The sequence below is a fragment of the Drosophila erecta genome, unplaced genomic scaffold (genome assembly GCF_003286155.1).
Source record: "Drosophila erecta strain 14021-0224.00,06,07 unplaced genomic scaffold, DereRS2 tig00000092-arrow-pilon, whole genome shotgun sequence".
Lineage (NCBI taxonomy): Eukaryota > Metazoa > Arthropoda > Insecta > Diptera > Drosophilidae > Drosophila > Drosophila erecta.
In genome coordinates, this window is record NW_020825207.1 from 5026587 (window position 1) to 5048492 (window position 21906).

Genomic DNA, 21906 nt, shown 5'->3' on the forward strand with positions numbered 1-21906 from the left:
TGCTGAAATGCTGTGGAAACTGAGAGAGGACTGGGGAAAACCAATAGTTAAAGTTACTTTTTTTTGTTTTATTCAAAAAGAATAATTGCTACAAATATTATCGCCCGAATGGTAGTTGTCCGCTCTAGTACTTCTTGAAGCTCTTCTTGGCTCCCTGACCCTTGCTGACTTTCAGGACGTTGAAGCGCACAGTCTTGGACAGAGGACGGCACTCACCAATGGTGACAATATCGCCATGCTCAACATCTCTGCAAGTTAAGAAATATGACGGATTAGAAGAAGTGCCTACAGAATTAGTACAAAGCTAGCCGAAGCTTAGTTTCAGTATTTTTACATTTAGTAAAAAGAGTCAAGTTCTTTCAGCAATTTGTTTTATGAAGACCGTCATGATTTTATCATCAGAATATGAGGTATTAGGTCTCGTTTTTACATCTTCAATGACATGAAGATGGCAAAACGTAATTAATTATAGCTTTATAAATATGTTTACCTGAAAACAGGGGAGCAGTGGACGCTCATGTTGCGGTGACGCTTCTCGAAACGGCTGTATTTGCGCACAAAGTGCAGGTAGTCGCGCCGAATGACAATGGTGCGCTGCATCTTGGCCTTGCGGACCACGCCGGTCAGAATGCGACCACGGATCCTCACATCACCGGTCCAGGGGCACTTCTTGTCGATGTAGGTACCATCGATGGCCTAAAGCATGGAGTACACAATGTTGTTAGTGAGGGAATTCTAGAGGCTTTAAGGGCTATCTCCTTGGCATCACCTCACGGGGGGTTTTGAAACCGAGTCCCACATCGCGGGAGCGACGCAGCAGCTTCTTCTTGGTGATGCCGGGCTTGACCTTGCGGTTTAGGTTGACACCGAATTGTTTTTGGAAGGCGCGCTCGTTCTGGTTAGTTGGACGTTCGGTTGGGATCGTGTGTAGGGTGGTTCAAGGTGGTGTCGGAGCAACAGGCAGGCGGCAGAAGGCAGGCACGGGCGGGAACATTCAGCGTGCGTGGGGAGACGTGAAAAGGAAACAAACGAAGGGGGCGCAACATTAGTCGTGGTCTGTTCGTGTTCCTCTTACCTCCGCCGGAGCGCGGAAGCCCAGGCCAATTTGGCGGTAGAAACGGGGCCTTTTCTTCAAGTTGGGGCTCTTGCGACGCACAACAACCACAGCGTGTTGCTTGCGGAACGAGCGTTCGGTTTGCTGCAATATACATTTCGTGTTCACTATTGGCGACACCATGCGCTAAAGTGGGGTTAGGGCGAAGCTGGTCCAGGCTGCGCTTCCCAGGGCGATTGCTTGCTACTCCATGGGTGTGTCCACTCACTCGTCACTTACACATCATCGGGCATCTTGTTTCGGCTTCGCATCCGCCGTTTAACCCGCGTATTTCATTTATTTAGCACACTCTCGTGGAATCTTACCTGATCAGCCATGTTGATGAAAAAGGAAAGAACGATTCAGAGTGACCGTTTGGCGTGGGCGCTGCAAGTGGGACCGTCGCAGAGCAATGCCAAAATACCAACCCAATGAAGGCGGTAACATAGACTCGTTAAGCCCAAGTTAAGCATCTTAGCACAGTGGATTATATTATTAAAATATACATTTTAGTCTAAAATGTTTGTAGTTTGATTTTAAAAATCTCCATCTCGTGCTGTTGAGCTAACCTTATTTTAACAGTATCAGACAGTGTAGCATTGCTATATATTTTCCAGCGTTGTTTTGTAGCACATATTGGTTGGAAGCTGTGCTAAACCACAAAATTATTCCGGAAGATGGCGCACTCGTGCACACGGGGTGTTTAGTTTTCGAATATTTTATTTGGCGCACTCGAATTTGCATATCTGCCGATCCAGATAGTTTGTCGCCGCTATTGACCTTCATCCTTGCGACATTGACTGAAAATATTCAGTCAAAGCCAAGCCATGTTTTTCTCAAGCACCACTTAAGTACATAGTGCTCTACGCCAAAAAAATGCCTTTGTGCCTGCATTTTGTGTGTTTTCCTTTATTTAGTGGCACACAAACTCGCCGCATTTAAGGCGCATACCTATCGCGCTAATTCTCCACATGCCCCGCGAATACGTCGGATTAAAAGTAATGACAACGTAAACGAGTGCCAGAAGAGCGGCCTTGAAATGCCGCCCACTTTCAAGGCGCAATCAGCAGCCACGGCAGCCTTTCCAGCTGCTATAAATCCGTTTACGGCTAAACGTCACGGATGTAGCGAAGAAGAACGCAGGACGTAGGAGGCTGGGCTGGGAGGGGCTGGGTTTCATTGCCATTGTTAATGCAGCTGTCTGCAGCATAAAATTGCGGCAAACATTGCTGCAGCTGCTGCTGCTTTGCTGCTGCTGCTGTTGCTGCTGGTGTTGTTGTTGCTACTGCTGCTGCTGATGACCTTAACCTGCAGAAAAGGGGCTTGTGGGCGTGGCAGGAGGAGCTGCATTAGGCGTGGCATGCGTGTGAAGCTGGCGAAGGTTTTCCCAGTCGGCCTCTCGCCACGCTCGGCAATTTCACCTTGCCGAGCTCTGTGACGGCAAACGAAATCCCTTTACAGTCCTCCCTAGCTGCTGCCACCGCTGCTAGTGGGCGATAGCCATCCACCCACCGCCCATCAAGGCCATTTCATACCGCCTCCTCGTCGTTTGAGGCATTTCCTCAGGTAAATGAAACTGGTTTGGTCTTATGGGTTACCTGTTACTATTGCGCCTTATGCGACCAGGACATCATTCGGCATTATCGATTAAATAAGCCACGGTACATCATAAACAGCAGTAACAAAGTTTACAACTTTTTCGCTTTCGTTTCAGTCGCTTATTATTATTATGATTTCCATGCTCATTGCCATTTCGGGTGTGGTGTTACTCTTGTTTGCCCGGGCAAATGAAAAAACTTTTTTCCAACTGCCAAAGTTGGACCAGTCAACAGTTTAAAATCGATGCTGGCTTATTTTTTACAGAGTCGAAATTCAATGCTACCATTGGCATAGAGTAACTTGATAGGGTTTGCTCACCAATTCAATTTCGGGAAAATCATGACCTATACCTATTTTTGGAACCATCATTTGAGCCATTGAAAATTAATCTTGGAATTTTATGTTAAGAGTTTTTTATTAAACGGTAGCCGCATAACTTTCTTGTAGGATTTCTGATTCAACATTTCTTAACACTAAATGAAATAAGTATATTATATACTACATACTAACTATATGAACAAATACATATTATTTACTTTGTTGTTTAGTTTTTATCTTGATCAAATTTGTACTATTAAGTGATTAAGTGATAGTTTTTAATAGTTAATAATTGTATCCGTATCCATCGGATTAAAAAAATCATTATGTCAACCATATGCATAGGTTAACTTCAAGAAAACTACATTGTCAGCTTTAAAATCTTGACTATACAAAATATTGCTAAGCCCTTTAAAGTCGGGGCCAAAACTTTTGAATGTTGCCCTCAAATTAAGAAAATAATTTCCATGTTGACGGGAGGGACAAAGAGCGCAAAGATAACGGCATCAAGTGCGAAGCTTAACGGTACATTAGGTAAACAGTGTTGTCAACTTGTCCAGCCTGGAAGATGGGCGGGGCCAGGCACGTTTGTGCTTCAGTATGGGTTCTACAACACTGTATACATACACTTACTACTTGAAAGTGGATCGAAAAAGCGGAAAAATGGGGTGTGGGCGTCGCAAGACGGAACCATTGACCCCATGAATGGGAAAAGCTTCGGGGAAACTGAACTCTGAACTAGCGACAGAGAACAACGCGGATCTCTGGTGGTAGCGGTGGACCAGGAATTCCAAGGCACCGACAAAAACGAAGTCCACAAAATTGATATGCTTAACACCCAATACATTACGAAGAGGAATTCTTCTATGCCAATTGAATCCTTTTTTTTTTGCAGTTTCTAACACATCATTATATTTACTCATTCTATTGAATTGAACTGTTCTGCTTTAAGGACCTGTTTCTTCCAGTGTAGAAAACCACCAAACCCCAAAACCCCCGGAAAAAGAAAGTTGGGGATTTGGTGTTCAGAACGTGTATTTGAAAAGTGACCGAGATAATTTTTGGCATGCTTTGTTTGGTTTTACTTTCGCCATCATTTCGCCCACCTCCCAGCCCATGCAATTTTGATGAGCAGCAGCTGGGTTGCGGTTGAGCCCCTGGGCTTGGGTCTGGAAAAACCCCCCTGAAAAACCTCCAACCCCCCAAAGATGGCCCCAAAAAACACCCCTCCAGTAAACCTGCTGCCTGCTCTTTGGGTTGTTTAAGCAAGTAAATTTATGCGTTGCGCAGGGGGAAATGGGATGGGTGTACGGAGGCGCCCCAAACTGCCTTTATCATTCTGTATCTCTGGCTCCTCGTAAAAAGCGAATGTAAAGAAATTATTACGATGCCGTATTTTTTGGGGCTTTTTGCAGGGCGTTGCCTTGCCTACACCTGCACACCCCCGCTGGAAAAAGGGGTTGTCGGCTGTAATTATGTTAATTTTCCGTATTTGTAACATTCCCCAAATATTTGCAGATGAATTCCACAGGCGAGGCTCCCTGGAAAATCCAAATCTCAGTTGATGAAAATGTTCGCTATCAGCGGGTTGGCAGGACCCACAGAAAAGGGACTAAACCCTTGGACATTAATTGGTTGGGAGGTACGGCAAAGTGACAGATTGTGCGGAAATTATCCAAAGAATGCAAAGTCAATTTCCGCTTTTGTCAAATATCCAAAGAACTTTATTGGCATAATAATGTTATTGGAATCAACGCTAATACCCAGCCCAAAAGGGTAACAAAACAACCAACAGAATTCTTGTTAATTAAGGCGAAACAAGAGTATAACGCTACTTGGCTGCTTAATCGGAAGCGGCGTCCACATGGAGAGCTCCCAAATCACCCGGCAAACAACTCTAATGAAGCCTGTCCAGCGTTCGGAGCTATGAGGGTGTATCCACCTCTGATTTGCCCCACCATTTTCCCGCTCCGGCCGACTAATTGAAAAACTTTCGTACTTCCCCGAACACGTGCGACCCACCGATTCGTCCGCAGGAGGCACTGCATCACACCGCTCGCCTTCGCCGTTCTCCGTCTTCAGTTCGCAGTTTTATAGGCTCTGCTCGTTGCCAGGCTCCTGTCGCGTCCTTATCGCCCCAGAAACTCTGCTCCTCCTGCTCCACGGCTCCTCCGCCCTCCGGGCTTCGACAAAAGGCCGTAAAACGCCTGTGTCCTGAACGCTCGCAATTAAAGAGCAACAACAATGGCAGGCGCGGCAATAAAAAGGACCTGCATGAAAAGTTGAATTCCACGCCAACTGTTGAGGCTACGCTTACATATCAGAGGGCATTTTTCGCGCGAATAACATTTTCCTTTCAGTGGAATTACGAAATATTGCAGAAAATATTTGTTGATTAAAGGCGAACGAGTGTTTAGTCTTTAGGGACGTAACTTTGATGTTTGAATTGAGTACAATAGAATTAATATAATATATAAATATTTATATTTATGTAATGTATCAGAAGTAGTTGAGAGTAGTATATCGATAATTAGGGAGCTCTGATTTCATATTACGCATACGCCAAGTGATCCGTGGAAACTTTCGTAAGCTTTGTATAGGGAAACCCCTATATGTACTTAAGCTTAAGGAAATGTTGGTCCTTTATTTTAACACATTGTGGCATTTTAATTTGTAGAGCATCAAACACACGACCTGTCGCTTGCCAAAACACTCGTTTAACGTGTATATTTTTTGGCAGAACTTTGTGCCTGGCATCCGTTGCCGTGGCCCTGGAGGCCAGAACCCGGGGCTTGGCGTAATTTGGGCGGGGCTGTTCCGGAGCCAGGTCATCTGCCTTGCTCCTGGTCTATCTCCGTGTCCTCCGAGCGCCGCGGGGCATGTGAGGCGTGGATTTATTGGCCGCGCCCGCTGGCAGGCCGTAAAAAAAGGCGAAATTCGCATTAATTTTTATAAATTGAAGCGTCGCCGAGGCAGACAAACGACGCCCAGGGAAGAGGAAGATTACATTTCCTTTTTATGGCAAATTGGTGCGGGAAAACGGGCAGGCGGCAATCCAGAAAATCGAAGCGAAGGAAAAGCATAGAAATTGGCATGCGAACCTGAAACTGATTAAACAGGTCTATTCGATTTAATCTGCGTACATGCTACATGTACTATGTTGGGCTTGTGTTCGTTAATTGGAGCGATTCCTTTTGTCTGGTTTCAGGCTCTTTTATATTGTATCCTTCTATGCCACTCGATGAACGAGGAAGGGGAAGGAGGCAGAGGCGCTTCTGTGCCATTGTTCGTCGTAAATTTATGCATGACGTGGCCATGATTTATCTCAAATTCGGGTGTAAATTAAAATTAAGTGGATTCTGTTTTTCATCGCAAGCATTGTTGGCGATAATCGAAATTTATTGATCTAAGCTGTACAACAATCCAACGTTCTGAAATATAAAATATTAAAATGTCAAATCAGCGAACCAGTTAATAAAATCAGTTTGGGAATGTTGCAGTTGTAATGGTGACAACGAAATGCACTTATTTATACCTCATTTAGTTCGCCAAGGTTACACTACTTCGAATAGAGTGACCTTGCTAGCTAAAAGAAGGTAAAACGAAGCAGCATTAAAGATTTATACATTCTTTCAGCAGCCATGGAGGTACATTTTTCTTGCTTTCATTAATCCCACTGATTCAATTGAAGCGCATGCAATTCGGTTGGACTGTACTTACCGAAACTGGGGCAGCAGCAATTTGTGCCTCCGCATCCGCCGTCCACAATGATCCATATAGTCCCACATCCTCGTTTCCAGATACAGCCGCATTCAGAGCCACAGTCAGAGCCATCGTTTCGCATACAGCGGACAATGGTGGCCCATGTTTATGGCTTTGGCTGTTGCTGAATGCCTCGATTGGTCAGCTGCCCCCTCCCCTTCCGATCAAAAACTAAAACGGGTAGCATGGTTGGAAAAGGGCAGCACTAGGAAAAACTATTGTGAGCATCGGCAAAGATTTACGAGTCGCATTTATGAGGAAACTTTGGACCAGACTCGCAAACTGGATGAGTAATGCCTGCTTTGTAATTGCCAACATACATCAATTGAAAGCAGCCAATTTGGCAATCGATATAAAAAAATACGCGTGCGATGACCATTAACACATAATCATCGCCCCAAGGCGGTGTGCAAAAATCAAGTGGCGGTCTGTGGGCGCCGAAGGGGCAGTAAAATCCAAAGGACCTTCATTAAACAGCCAGCAAATCCAGCCATGTGTGTACCGGCGAGTGTCCTTCGCATCAAGGATGTGCCCGCATTCACATTCGCACTCGCATCCGTGTTCGTATCCTGTTTTTGCCTGGTTTGCTGGCCATCGTGTAATCGCAAATAATCATCCACTTAACGTCGTGAAACTTTATGCCGGAGATGGCGAGATGGCCCAGCCAGCCCCTTAGCTGGGCCTCCATCTCTCCATGGTGCGGAGCCATCTGCTTCCTCCCATGGAGTCAGCAAAATGTGACCGGGACTTGGACATGGACTCGGACTCGGACAGTGCCAGTCATAATAATGTTTATTATATGTATGCTTTCTGGCAATGGAGTGAAGCGTTTGTTTGTGCACAGAGAGAAAAGTCCTTTGGCAAGTTGGTTTTTTTGAGACATTATATATATTATTTGTTCGATATTATTTAACGTATATTTTTCACTTTAGAGATTAGTTCAACTTAGCTAACTTGGCTGCACCCAAAACCAAATAACTGAAATCAAGTTAAAGTGAGGTTTTTCCCTGTGCATCCGCACAAAGGACACGAATGGCCCCAAAGCCTCTAAAGGAGTGGTTGTGTATCTCTGCACTTGACAAGTGAGACGGGTAGCTGGGCCCGGTTATTTTTAGAGCCACTCGTTTGACTGGCAAAACAATCCGGGGCCGGGCATCACATCAAACGTGAATCCACCACGGGCAGTGCAGGTCGTATGAGGAGGTGCCTCTTAAAGGCGCCCTTAAATGCCAGCTGTGGGCCATAAAGCGGCGAAGGAGGAAGTGAAGCCATTTCTAGCGCATCCTGGCCAACGGCGAACATCCTGCGCTGAACCGCCAGCCAGAAATTGTAAATTTTCGCTGCTCGACAAACAAAAGCGCAGCAGGATGTGCAAGCCAAACAGTTGCTGGAATTTTATTGTCAGTGGATGCAGCTACTGGATGTCGCTGTGAATCCAGCGAGGGAGTAACTTTTGGTCCGATCTCCGGCTAATGCCTTTAACTGGTTCGCTTGGCTGTGGCTCAATAGATTTTTTTTTTCGTTTTTTTTTTTTTCTTTGGTGGGGCTGAACTGGAAAACCGAATGACCAACAAATCAAATAGCGGAAAACTTTTATTTTGCAAAAGTTTTGCTCATGCTTCCGTCGGATGGCCGTCGGATTTTTGGGCGGTTCGTAGCTCCCACGGCTTCTTCTACTTGGCCAGCGCGACCATCTTGGGCCCCATAAATAAGCCAGCAAATTGCATGCTTCACTGCCTCATCGGATCCTTGGGAAAGTGGGAAAAAGGGGGTTGGTGGGCTGGCAAATTGATGGCTTTGTAGCAGTTGCGGTAAATTTGTTGGCCCTTTGGGCCGATTGCTGGTCGCTTCTTGTTTCCTTGAACTCTGACTAGCAAATTGTATTTATGCGTTAATTATTTCATTAACGCCCCATTGAGTGGCGCCTTCTTGGGATCAGCGCATCCCCTCTCGAATTATTCCAGCCTATTGCATTCAAGTGCCTTTGATTCTCGGCCTTGGGGGCGTGTTACCGCCCACCTCGCCGCCTTGCGTGTTTGGTGCACCCGAATGGAAACGGAATGTGCCGCACATCGAAGGTCTCATTAGGCGACACAGATGGACAGGAAATCCCGCGGGGTCTGCCCAAATGTATTTTAATTAAATGCCTTCAGTTGTGGGAGGCGACTGGGAGGGCTGGTCTCTGGTGTGGTATCCTTTGCGCAATAAATGAATTGAATTCCTTGCGAATTTATTGAATGATAGACACTTTAATGTACTTTCTGACGTAGAAGTGGGATAATCCCACAAACATAGTTGGCCATATATTTTCGACATTTACACACACAGTTTGGGCGCCGTTATTCTTCCTATCTTTCCTAAAGCGCCAACAAATTTTAATATCCTTATGTACTTCGTTTATTATCTATTTTGTCACAGCTTACATTCAATTACTTAAAAACACCTATGTCACAAGAATATGCTATTGATTTGATATGATTTCAAATGTCGTCTTAGGTAGGTAATTGAAACGCCCCTCATAAATCCGTCACCATGCGTATGTTCATGTCCATGTCCTCAAAGTAATCCAAATCCTCGTCCAAAGCACTGCACAAATGCTGATCCATGCCAGTGTAGTTTTGGGACACTCCCCTCGGCCTTCTCAGGCCCTCGAATGCCTTTTTGAAACTAACTACCTTCTCGTTATCACGGCTAGAGCTCTTGGAAAGAATCTTACACAGTTGCTTGAGGTTGGCTACAACTATCACCAGGATTACGCCGATGAGCAGGTACATCACTATCAAAGCTGGATGCGGTATATTTATGTTCATGTCCATCTGACCTGCGTTGTCCTGCGGGTAATCCTTTCTGGGCCTCTCAGTCGTAGTGGTTTCTGGAGGATCGTGAACATCATATATGTAGTTAAAGAACTATAAAGAAGGTCATTGATGATTGATATAATGCTTACCTGTTATGTGTTGGCTACTAACTATTAAAGGTACAGACAACTTTTTGTTTCTTGTGGGCATTGTTTTTCCAGTTGAAGTTTCCTGGGTGGTCAGTAACCTTTTAGTACTTATTTGAGTTCTTGAAAATGTCGTTGAATTTGTGTTCGTCCTTGGTGTTGTAGAACTTCTCGCTGTTGTTAAAGAAATAGTTGATTCTTTCCTCGTCGTTGTATTTCTGGATCTTGGCGTAGTTGATGTGGCCGCTGAGTTCAGAATAACATTTGACCCTATGTCCAACCCCTTCACACACTTCTCGAAGTAGTTGGGACAACAATTATTGTTCAGAATACAAGAGTCGTCACAGCCGCAACTCATGATGATGCCATCAGGGGAAAAAAGTGGACTTCCTGGACTAATGGATCCACAGCGAAACGTACAGCTCATCATGTCGAAGACCAGTGGCTCCTCGCTGCTAGAAATCACTGAAGAGGCTGATTCGGTGGTGGTGGTATGCCCAGCCAGTCCACATTCGCTGCCCGTCATCAGTTTGACGTCATCGATGGCAATGTCCCCGAATTGCGACCTCGCATCCGTGGCGGTGAACACCACCTGGAAGTCCTCGCGCATCTTGTCGATGGTGATTGTGTGCTCCAGCCAATGCGTTCCCTGCGAGCCAGTTATTTCAAATTTGCTGGAACTAGATAAAGGAAAGGAAAGAAATAATGGTATGCATAATATTTTCCTGGCTGAGTTTACATACTTGGACCGAAAGTTGTTCCACATGTCATCGATTTGCAGCGAGGCTGGTTTCACGGACACCACCAGGCTATCCACTCCAGCGCCGAACATAAAGTAGTGGAACCGGAAGCAGCAGGCGGCATTCAAACAGAGTGATCTGGGATAGATCGGTGATACGAAGTGGTAGCTGCCATATGCCTCGATCTGGGTCTCCATGCGCATATAGTGTCCACCTGAATTGTTCCCGAAGGTGTGATCGTATCGGGGTCCTGTTCTGGGATGGTGAAAGTCGGTCACCGCACTGATCCTCTTCCAGGGTAACCAGTTGGTCTCCTCCGCGGACCAGCCGCACTGATCCTCGCTCTCGAAGTCACAGGAGTGGTCCATCGTGTGGTTACTCCTCCGGCAGGCTCCCAACTCCGTGCTCCACTTTTCCCCATCGCAGAAGGCAGTGCGACTTCCATATAGAACGAAACCGTCCAAACACACGATTTCCGCCTTCACGGGATTATCCAGAACATATCCGTTTGTGGGATCCTCGGGCTTCTCGCATCCTCGCCCTGAAAATCAAAATAAAGATGAAATATTACATCTTGTTGATACTAGTATAAATAATTTTATTGAAAGTTTACAGCAAATGTATTATTTAATCGGTTTTAGTATACATTTACGAAAACTGTCAACACTCACTGGCACAAAATGGCTTCTTCTCGCGAAGGCGACCATCCCGATCGCAGGTGTGTATTGAGTTTCCTTGCAATACAAATCCGCGATTGCATTGGAAAATCACTAAATTGTTCGATCGAGTGAAGAACCGTCCATTTTCCAAGTCTAAAGATCCCTCACAGCTTCCATTTGTGGTATCCAAACTCAAGAGTAAAATCAGCGTCAGCGCAAAGAAAAATTGCATAGCTCCGACTTTTGCTGCTGTTTTGTATGTATATTATGGAGATTCAAAAAGACATTGACTGCTACCTGATGCTCAACTGATTTTCAAGTCGAGTTGTTAGGGGCGGGTTCGTTACCAGCTGATTTTTTGCAGCTGCCAAAGAAGGATGTTACCGTTTATGAAATCGTTTTTGAATGTGCATAAACATCGTTACCGTTGCTGGTAATCGATGTATAGTGTGGCCATATTCACACAATTTTGAGTCTCAAAAATGTTTTATATAAAAAAAAATAATTTTGAGTTCTTTATAATTTAATAATTTGTAGACACATTTATTTGCTTTTTAGTATGTATAAAAGTAAAAAGTAAAAGTAGTTCAACAGCCAATGCTCGTAGCTCTATAATTTACTGCCAACCACTTTTCCATAATGATAACGCACAATTTCTGTCATTAAGAATCATAAGGGTGCTCAGAAATGGTTTGGGGAGGACTTCTCCAAGGAGGACGTAAGAAAAAGCCAAACATCAGGTGTAAGTAAATGAAAGACCGTGTAGGAATACGAGAAAAGCGAAACGCCAACATGAGCAGCTCATAAAAACCCAACAAGGCGAAATGTTTAGGTTTAAGTGGGCGTCCTCCATGGAGGAGATGGCTGGGTGGATGGGTGGTTGCTTGGTTGGCTGGGAGGTTCTGTTGTCCGGGTTGACTTACCGGAATGAAGCCGCCTGCATGCCGTGGCATGCCCGGCCTGCATTTAGCTAATCCACAAGTTTAGCACAACAAAGGCAAAAGCCATGGAAGGCACAACTCAAGGTCCTTGCGACGGTGACTACGAGTGGAAATGGCCGAGGACGTCGGTGAGGATGTGGACGAGGGACTCGAGCTGCCACTGCGACTGGCGTAAGTGGATGCGGGACGACGACTACTTGACAGTCTTGGCTCGGCTTTGTTTCTGTGGAACGGAGGCACCACCCGCCATTTCTCGCCCACCAAGACGATGGCTGCATCTTAAATTGTGTTTCTTGAATTTCTGTATTTCTGCTTCTTGCCGAGGGAGCGACGTCTGGGAGCTGAGGATTTGATAATTTTAGCTCTGACCTGCTCGCATATGTAAATTGATGGCTTTGTTTGTCTTTCGGGCTCAGCTTGAAATTCGTAAATCCGTTGAAAATCCTTTTTAACTTTTAATGATAGGGCCGCTGTGGCAGAGAGTGGCGGGAAAGTGGGCCAATGTTTTCCCATGGGATTTGCGTAAAGTATCTGCTAAAAGCTTTCCCCATTCCGTTTTGCCAGTTCACGTTATTTGGCCAAAAAGGCAGCTCTAACCGCATCGACGTAGACATCCTTTCCTCCATCCCCTTCCGTTCAGGAGTCAACATCAATTTCGTTTTCATCAATTTCGGTCGCAGGAAAATGCTGGAAATGGGCGCCTTCAAAAGCTGTCTATTCCAACAAGACCGAAAACAAGTCAAAAAGCAACAGAAAGAGATGGTTAGCGAGTGGGCGAAAGAGAGGGAAAAAAGTTGCGGAAACTTGGGAATATACAACTTAGTTTTCATTAATTTGTTGTTCTAGTTGGACCACTTATAAAAAGTTGGCATAATCTTTTGGCTCTCAACTCTGTAGTTGAGATATATCATTTCAGATACGTATTTCACCAATTGAAATGCGCTCGAAAATAAAACCATTAAGTCGATCAGATATCCTTAAACTCTTGGCTTCTCCAACTATAATGGTTTGATTAAATCCATGGGAAGTGGATTTTCCTTCCATTTAAAAATGATTTTTAAATGTTTGCTTGCAAGCCTCTTAAATGGTTTAGTTAGCCGTTTCTTCCAATAAATCCTATTGTTAATGCCTGCTACCCGTTGTATTTGTATTTCGGCAATTAAAACGGTTATAAATGAAACCCATTAAGTCAACTAAAAGCAGCTGACATTTATTGATTGAATTCGCATTACACATTTTGGCACTCAGGGAGCATACATTTTTAATTGGCCCCGTTGCTGTGGCGCCAGTTAGGCATCCGAATCCGTAATTTGGTATGGATTTGGATTTGGCTATACGCCCAAGACAAATGCTCGCAATTATCCAGGCATAAAGTAGGTGCGTGTGCCTCCTGTGCACCAACGCACTCCGGTTTCCGCCCAAAACAAGGACACTCACACACACACACACACACCTAGGAAATCTGAAGCACGTGCGCAAATTATCTTCAAGGCGAGAGCATGAATAAAATAACAGCTGCAAACAGACGCATAAACAAATGACGATGATGGCAACACTTCTGCCCGGGCACACAACCCCATCCCAGGACACGGCCTAAACTCATTAATTATCTAGGAAGGACCCGCAGGGGGATGCAGGTTGCAGGACATAGTGCTGGGACCGGCCATGAATACGGCATTGTGTTTGTAATCAACTTTGCCACCGAGCATCAAATATGCTTAATGCGCTCTTCGATTGTTCGTCCTTAATGATGTTCGTCGACTTGGCCCAAATGATTTGCCATCAATAGCTCCGCTTATGTATTTATGCGTTTCGGGAACTGTTTCCCAATGTTCTTTCACTTCTAAGTGGTCAAATTTGGGTTTGTCATCTAAACACTTAGGTAAAGTTGAATTGTGTACTTCTCACATAAAGAAAACCCAGGACAGCTCTTTACCTTTATAGCCATTAAATCTATATATACTGCGTTGTAATGGCTTCACTGAATTATTTGAGGGAAATGCGTCAAGCAAGTTCACATTTCCTATCATTAAAGGAACCGAGTATACTCATTTCAAATGGCTGCCTTTAAAGTTGCTTATGCCTGTCGTTATTGTGGCAATGTCGTCAGCTACAAGTCGGCCAAAGTGAATGAGACGCCCTATGACTTGCTACTGAACAGGACCTTCAACCTAATCCAAGAGGAAAAGATCCTGGAGACGAATGGGGGGCAGTTTCGGAACCTGCACTGCTCCAAGTGCCGCATGGAGTTGGGTCTGCTTTGCTTGCAGAGCGAAAAGAATGCCGAACTGAAAGGACTTTCGCTGCTCGAGAAGGTTCATCTGGTGGTGTACGACTCGTATGAGGTGCCATTCGAAATGACTTCATTTCATGACTGATGGAGCGTGTGGAAATAAAGACTCAAGCAATAACAATTAACAATTTAAGGGACATGGTTGCCATGTCTGCAATTGACGCGTTTGGTCCTTTGAGCGCCATTGAGGCGCACATATGTATGCAATATATATTTTATTTTCACTTTGCACGAGCTTGTCACTTTCGGAATGTTTTGGCAAGCGTAAAAATGATTTGCTCGACTTGCCACTGCCGGATCATTAATCAAAATCAATCCAAGAATTCCTTGGCCCCAAATCGTGCCAGACGACAACATGGGGCGACCTTCACAGTTTCAAAGAAAAGTCTGTGCCAGGCACGCTGAGAAAATCCAAAATAATTTGCACTCGACGCGGTGACAGTTGGAAGGGCACATCCTTTCCCCTCCAGCGGAAATTAAAGCGCTCCTTCCAGCTGACACACACATAGACTCCTACCTCCTCTGAGTGGCTCAATGGCAAGAGGCAACGGCAACGGCAACGGCAACGGCAAAGGCATTTTAATGATTTTAATTAACTGCATGTTTGCCTGTAATTACAACGGCAACAATGCAATTACGGCACATGTACAGCACTGGGTGGCCATAAACAACACGGCTCCGGGTCAGAGGGCAAGGCCAGCTGGCCTCCTGTCTTTTGTCATCCATCCAGGCCAGCCCGCCCTCCCCCTCCTTCTAAGCAACTCCTCCGGCTGGGTGACACACCTCGGATGACAGAATAATTACATGCAGAGCCACCAGGCCCCCAGTTTCATTTGCTTTTAGTGCCCCAGCTGGAAGCCATTCCTGGAGAGCGTCGGCAGAGCAGTGCATCATACCGAGCACCCGACATGGGTGCGTACCAGAGGGATACTTGCCGGAGAAATCTTGGGAAAGCTTCCACATCTATGACTTGCTAAGTGTAAGAGGTTCCAGGCTAGGAGGTGCCTAGCAATAGGTACAATACTAAACGTTTAAGATTAATAAAATCTATAATTAGATTCATTAGATTTCATCATTAGATTTGATTATTCAGATCAAATAAGTGCTGCTTGACTTATAATAATATAACTTATGTCTTAACTTGCTCCACTCCGTGTCCAAGTCAAGCAGCTAAAGTGCGTAAATTAATTGTCAGTCATTATTAAATAAATAAGAGACAACCCGTAACCCCATTGGCCAACGTCCTTGGCCTTGGCGCTTATTACTAATACGACATGTGGCCCGGCACAAGGTACAAGTGTAATTATAGCCAGCAAATGTCCTGTCGCTGTCCCCGAGTGTCACGGATGCCAGGCAATACTTGTTGCTTTCCTTGGGCGATGGGCGATGGGCAATGGACGATGGGCGGAAGAGCGAAAAGTGGGCGGGGTCGGCTCTATTGTGTGCTCAGTGACCGTAAATATCAAGTAATTTTCTGCAATTTTTCTACGCTGCCAATTGATTTATGGCTTGCTGCCGCCGTGGCCTCCCATTGCCATGCCGCCCTCCCTGACGCTTTGCCCACTTTGCTTTGTTTGCAAAACAAAAGGCCAGCCAAGTGAGCGTTGTCCTTCCACAATAACAACGAAAACATCAGCGGAGCAAGGAGCCGGGGCAGCAAAGGACTTGCATGCATTTTGCGCCTGTGCCTGTCAGCTGGTCGCCAGTCGCAATTCGTTTGAGCGGAAAAATGTGCCAGAAATCCAATAAATCGGTTTATATTTGAACTTAGTAATATAAACTATGTAAAAAAAGTTACTGCTAGTTTTATGTACATCTTATGCCTTTGTGCTAGGTATAAATTTCAACTTGCATACCATATTTTCCGCAGTGCATTTGGAACTGTGGCGCCAGTTGCCGCTGCCAGAAAAAGCATTGGGGTTTGCCAACCCAGACCCCCTGAACCCCACAACCCCCCGCTGCACTCCAGAGCGTCTCGGCATGGGGCGTGGTCATTTGTGACGTTTAACAAGAAAATTCGTTTAGTGAATTTCATTTACATTTTTGTGTCAAACAGCAAAAAGCAGGCCAAAATGGTGCGGAATAAAAGTAGGCAGCAGAGAAGCAAAATAATTTGCCTGCTTAAGCGGCATTTTTTATGCACTATTCTGGTACTCGATATGCTTTGAGGTCGCCCATAAAAATGTCCGGCTTAATAAGGCGTTGCGTTACTCATACGCCACGTGGTGCACAGCAAGGATTCCGTAATGTGAGCCCGTTGCGGAGCCAGTGGCCGTAAACTACTTATGCATGTACATACTCAGTTTCAACTGAGCCTGTCGCATGCAAATGGAGTAATTTGATTTTTCCCGGGCCTCGGCTGCAGGAATTAACTCCCGGGAATGGACGGAACTTTGGGGGCGGCGGCCCCAATGGGTTGCCAGCTGCAGGACAAGTTATGCCAATCAATCGATACATTCATCGGCAAAAGGGGCACAAATATAGGTATGGGTTCTGGCAACAGACCTAGGACTATTCACATACCCAAAGCTTTAATTGAAAGCATACTTAATATTTCGGCTGCACTGGAATTATAGTTTACATAGTTTAATTTCGGGGCTTCTTCTGCTGTAGCTTAGTAGTCTGCCTTAGCGTTTAGTACAAACATTATAATTAAGATGTGAGTTTTCATGCCCTGTATATAAGTGATGGCAGCTCATCTATCCAAGCCTCATCTATTCTTAATGTCCAATTAATGCAGGTGTGCAGCTGTGTAAATGAGCTGGGAACTCTGGTTGCTTGGCAGCGCGTTCCCTTTGGGCCTTAGTTTCCCCCTTTGCCAGCGCGTCATGTAACATGTTTATGGCCAACTAGCCAACTGCAGCCATATTTTCATCTCATTTCAGCCATGTCCTGCAGCGGGTAGAGTCGCAGTTGCACCGCAGAGCCATTGCACCGACCGCAGGGAAAAGTGGTTCTGGAACGCCAAGGGGGCAGGGAGCAATTGGCGATGCCACCGCAGGATAACGCGCTATGTTGACCTTTCGCCAGGCCAGCCATCTAGGCTCACCAGTCACGAAGGACATTAGAATGCAAGCTGTGTCGTGGCTGAAAAAAAGAGATGCTGCATTCCATTTATGTGCAGATTTTTCCATTGCTTTCTGGGTTTTATTTATGACCCCCAAGGGCTGGCGAACACATACACACATGCAGCTCCAGCTCGGAGATTTACGACTGGAGTCTTATTAAGCATAAATTAGAACTGTCTCCTTTGGCTGGCTTTTGCTTTTTCGAGAGCAATTTCCCTTTCAGGAAGAACGAAATCGAGTTTAGACACTTTGAAGTCAATCAGCTTAATCGCATTTAAACTCACACGCATAAACGTACACTCACATCAGCCAGAATCTTGTTAAAAATATTCTCAGCCATAAGCCTAATTGAAATACCTTAATTTTGGGCTTACTTTCAGCCGATCAATATAAATGTACCCAATGAGTAAAGCTTTCACGCTTCAATACGAACATTTGTTATGGAAAAGGCACTTTCCCTCCTTTTTTGTGAACCAATAATAAATGTTGATTAAATTTAGAGCTACATAAGCTCACTTTATTAGATGACAAAGCTGACACGTGCCCATGATAAATGCATATGTACATGTGTAGCTAGCCGAATGATTGACAAACTAAGTGAATAACTGGGCGAGGGACATACATATGTAACCACAGTAATTTAATTTAGTGGGCCTGTTCCGAAAGTCACACATTTGTGTTCATTCGACCACAGAAGTCAATCGATTGGCGGTTGGTCTTACCACCTTTGGCTATCCCCTTGTTCACAAAACTGTGACCGCAACAAGTCCGTTACATAATGAAAATGGAAAATTAAATGACTTCGAAACAAGTATGTGTTAATGTTATTATATTTTCAAATGAGTACTTTCTCACATAACCAAGAACAGTTTCACTCGGAGAATATACATTATGCATATGCTATAAAATTCTGTGGAGTATGCACCCAATCAATTTATATTTTGATGGCAGAGCATAAAAAACGTGCATTTCAATTGAAATCCTTGTAGAGAATCCAATTAATTTCGGTGGATCTTTTTGGGCCTGAAGGCGAATTCTATTGGGCATCAGTCAATCAGCTTGATCCCCCTAAAATCTGCTTATTATTAAACCGCCATCCATCATATGGATACTATCATATAGTTGAGGGAAGATATAGGGCGTCCTGTGTGGTACGATATGATACATGTGTGTCTTTGTATTGGCCGGGCACCAAGGGGAAACCAATTTCAGTGTTTACTTATGCACATGCCCCACAAAGCGTAGTGGGTGTGTAAAATGAGGCTGTTCCATCAAATGTTGTACGTGTCCTGCAGGTGAAGAGGCACGGCGGCAACAATAACAAGGGGAGTCGAATAAACTTTACCCTGATGCCTCCTGATGATGATGTACGACTGAAAAGAGGGGGCTCAGTGTTCGCCAAGAATGGGTAAAAGGACCTTGGGTCGGCATTATCATTCAACCCATATCCACGAACACATAGGGCACGTGACGGGTTCTTTCGATGTGCGTGTGCGCTTACACTGGAACAAATCATTACTAAATATAGTAATTTCAATTATGTGATAAGGACCTCATATATGAGTTTTAAAATATTCTCTAAATAATATTTGCAGTAATATTCTTGTATGCATCAACAAAAAGGTTTCTTTGTCATGCTGCTTAGAATTTGAACCAGTTTGTTATCAGTGTTCCTCCAACTGCTCCTGTCATTTGTTCCCCTCCCCGTCCCCCCCTGTTGCTGTTGCGCAAAATCCAAACTAATAATGACATTTTGCGAATTATTCCACATCGCAGCCTGCTTGACACACTGACACTGAACCGGCGAGCAATAAAAGCGGCATCAGGAGGATGAGAACGGCGGGCCAAAGAAGCTCATGGAGCCCATGGAGTCAAGGAGCCCATGGAGCCCATGCAGCCCAAGGAGCACTGACAGCAGCAGGCTGCAACAGGAGCCGTGATGCTGGTGGAAATTTATTTGCTGCCAGGACCCGTCACGTTTTGGAGGGAATATGTGTGTAAGTGTGGGTGTGCGAGGGCCATAAACCTCCCCATTCGAAAGGAGTTCGCACCCAAGCCGAAAAAGGGGGAATCATCAAGTAACCACGACTGCGAGTTGATATACAGTTGACTAGATCTTGGGATGAATCCTAGAAGGGGTACAGCCGGTGCGAGGAAGTTTGCCAGCAAATGCTATCTCGCTGCATACAAAGTCGTCGCTGGCAAATGAAAATGTTGCCCCGCTTTTCCATTGAATTTATTATCCTGCTGATTGCGTAACATTTATTCATGTCAATTAGCCTTGGCAGCAAATGCAAAAGTGCTGTTGATGCATCTGACCCCACTTCTCCTGTGGGTTTCTGGGACAACTTGTCGGTTGATTGTTTGGTTGTGAGATGGCTTCTATTCAACTTTTTGATTGGACAAGGCGAAAATGGAAATTAGCCAATCAATTATTTATGCTTTTGCTATTCCAATAAATATCTTTAAACCTTTTAATGTTCAATGATAAATTCCTTTTTTTTTTGGCAAAACACTACATACATATTTATATAATTCAATGTTGCTGCCTAAAAGCTGACATTGTACGTTTTATTCGTTATACATACGTTATTTATTATTTCAAATTTCGACCAAAATCAATGGGGATTGTGTATAGCATTGATTTGCAAAGCAGCCTTGCGCTATAAATTGAATTTGCCTAGAAATGCAGATTAATGGCGCACCTAGACACTTGTTGACAGCCAACTCATCTCCGCCCCTCTGATTTCGTAATTCCCCTGGATCGGAGCAAGTGAGTCCTTTATTTTAATTAAGCTGCTCAAACTAATGGATACGGGCTTACGTAACTCCAACACTTTGGCCGTAATGCGGCACTGGGCCAACCTACACTAGCCAACCCACGATATCCCTATACCAATGTTCCGCACCCTGGGTGTTTGCTGCTACTCCATGGTACTAGTACGAGTATATATTTCGCTGCAAAGACTTAATTTGCATTTACAGCAACACTCTGCACGTACGCAACTAAATATAGTTGATACGTATATATACGTATTTATACATATAGACACATTTATACGTATATACACATATATACATATAGACACATATATACGTATGTATATATGTACTTAACTCACTTTTCAGTGGCCACTTTTGTAGTACGTGGAACGTGCAACGGGGCGGATGGAGGCGTTGCCTATATATAAATTAAGTATACGCAGTGTAGACCCTCCTGCTGGAACTGAAACTGAAACTGCCAACTGAGCCAAAGTCTCTAATGACCACTTTGAGGGTTTTAAAATGGGCGACAGTCAGGCACATAAATAACACGACGAGCGTCCTGTTCCGCATTTCCCTGCTGGGGCCCGAATGAAATTAACTTATTCATTAGCAAATGGCAGCCCGGGGTCCCGTCTTAAACACTACATATAAAGATATACGTATACATTCTGGCACATAGTAACACAGATAAATGCAAATTTTTGTGTGCTTATGTCTATAAACTGTTTTGTAGCCCTTTGAAAAGGCGCTAAATGTCAGACACTTTCTACACCTTAGTGCGACTTAAGCTGTCTTTTATGCTGGCATACCCTGCGTATGCGTTATGTCGTCCATATCCGTTCGCTCGATAACTAGTGCTAGATCATTATAATAGATAAATTGTATATGAGCGTACATGAGCAAGAAGCTCTTTTTGTTGAAGTCTGTACATGAATTCCAATATTTTATTATTGATTCAAGTTGATGTGAACCCAATTAGTGCAGTAAGTTAAAAAATAAGTTTGTTGTTCTCCAAGAACAATGGGTACTTTTCCCATGGAGCACGACTACACTGAGTATATCTTTGGTCCTAAGTACCAACTATTCCCAACAGCCTTTGCAAAGTTTTCTTTCTTGTTTTTAATTAAAAAACATTTTCATTGCAAGGTGCAAAATGGCTGGCAAATTGCATAGCGAACACAAGGCAGCAGGACTTCGGGCGCCATTTTGAGTTGCTGGCTTAACGAGACACCAGTACGCCCACTCACACAGCTGCAGGCACACTCACACTCACACACACACAGAGACAGGCAAACACACACACACACAGAGAAGTGAATAAGTGACTGCGTTTTGTTGTTTGTTTGGTATGTCCTTTTCCTCCTGCACCTTGGGTTTCGTTTGGTTACTTGTTGTTTCCCCCAACATCACCAGAAACAAAGAAGGAAAAAACTTTAATTAAGTTTTCAGGTTGCTGGTTTATTTTTAACTCGAGTATTTTGCATACTACAAAACAGCAGAAAACAGCACAAAACAGCACAAAACAGCACAAAACAGCAACCGTAAGTTCTGACAGCTGCCTGTAATTTATAAGGGCATTTAGCTGCAGATTTTGTCCCTCATGATGGAAGCTTGGTTCAAAAGTTGGCCAACACATATGATGTGGGGCCAACAATAATGGGGGCTAGAGTTCGTGGCATTTCACCTCGCATTTGATAAGCTTAAATATAGTTTTAATTAAAGT

At 44.4% G+C, this 21906-nt stretch overlaps 3 protein-coding genes across 3 annotated transcripts; 1 reads left to right on the forward strand and 2 right to left on the reverse strand.

Moving 5' to 3' along the window:
• Positions 1-47: 47 nt before the first annotated feature.
• LOC6546881 (40S ribosomal protein S11) lies at positions 48-1525 on the reverse strand. Its single transcript, XM_001975928.3, has 4 exons — positions 1420-1525; positions 770-895; positions 491-696; positions 48-248 (listed from the first exon to the last, which is right to left on the reverse strand). Exons 1-4 carry the CDS (start codon positions 1429-1431, stop codon positions 125-127), a joined length of 468 nt encoding a protein of 155 aa, XP_001975964.2. The 5' UTR covers positions 1432-1525; the 3' UTR covers positions 48-124.
• Positions 1526-9154: 7629 nt separating this feature from the next.
• Positions 9155-11518, reverse strand: LOC6546879. Its single transcript, XM_026981060.1, has 4 exons — positions 11128-11518; positions 10460-10997; positions 9720-10396; positions 9155-9644 (listed from the first exon to the last, which is right to left on the reverse strand). Exons 1-4 carry the CDS (start codon positions 11345-11347, stop codon positions 9289-9291), a joined length of 1791 nt encoding a protein of 596 aa, XP_026836861.1. The 5' UTR covers positions 11348-11518; the 3' UTR covers positions 9155-9288.
• A 2583-nt stretch (positions 11519-14101) lies between these two features.
• Positions 14102-14470, forward strand: LOC6546878. The gene has a single exon (XM_001975925.3). The coding sequence runs from the start codon at positions 14114-14116 to the stop codon at positions 14432-14434; it is 321 nt and encodes a 106-aa protein (XP_001975961.1). The 5' UTR covers positions 14102-14113; the 3' UTR covers positions 14435-14470.
• The last annotated feature ends 7436 nt before the right edge of the window (positions 14471-21906 follow it).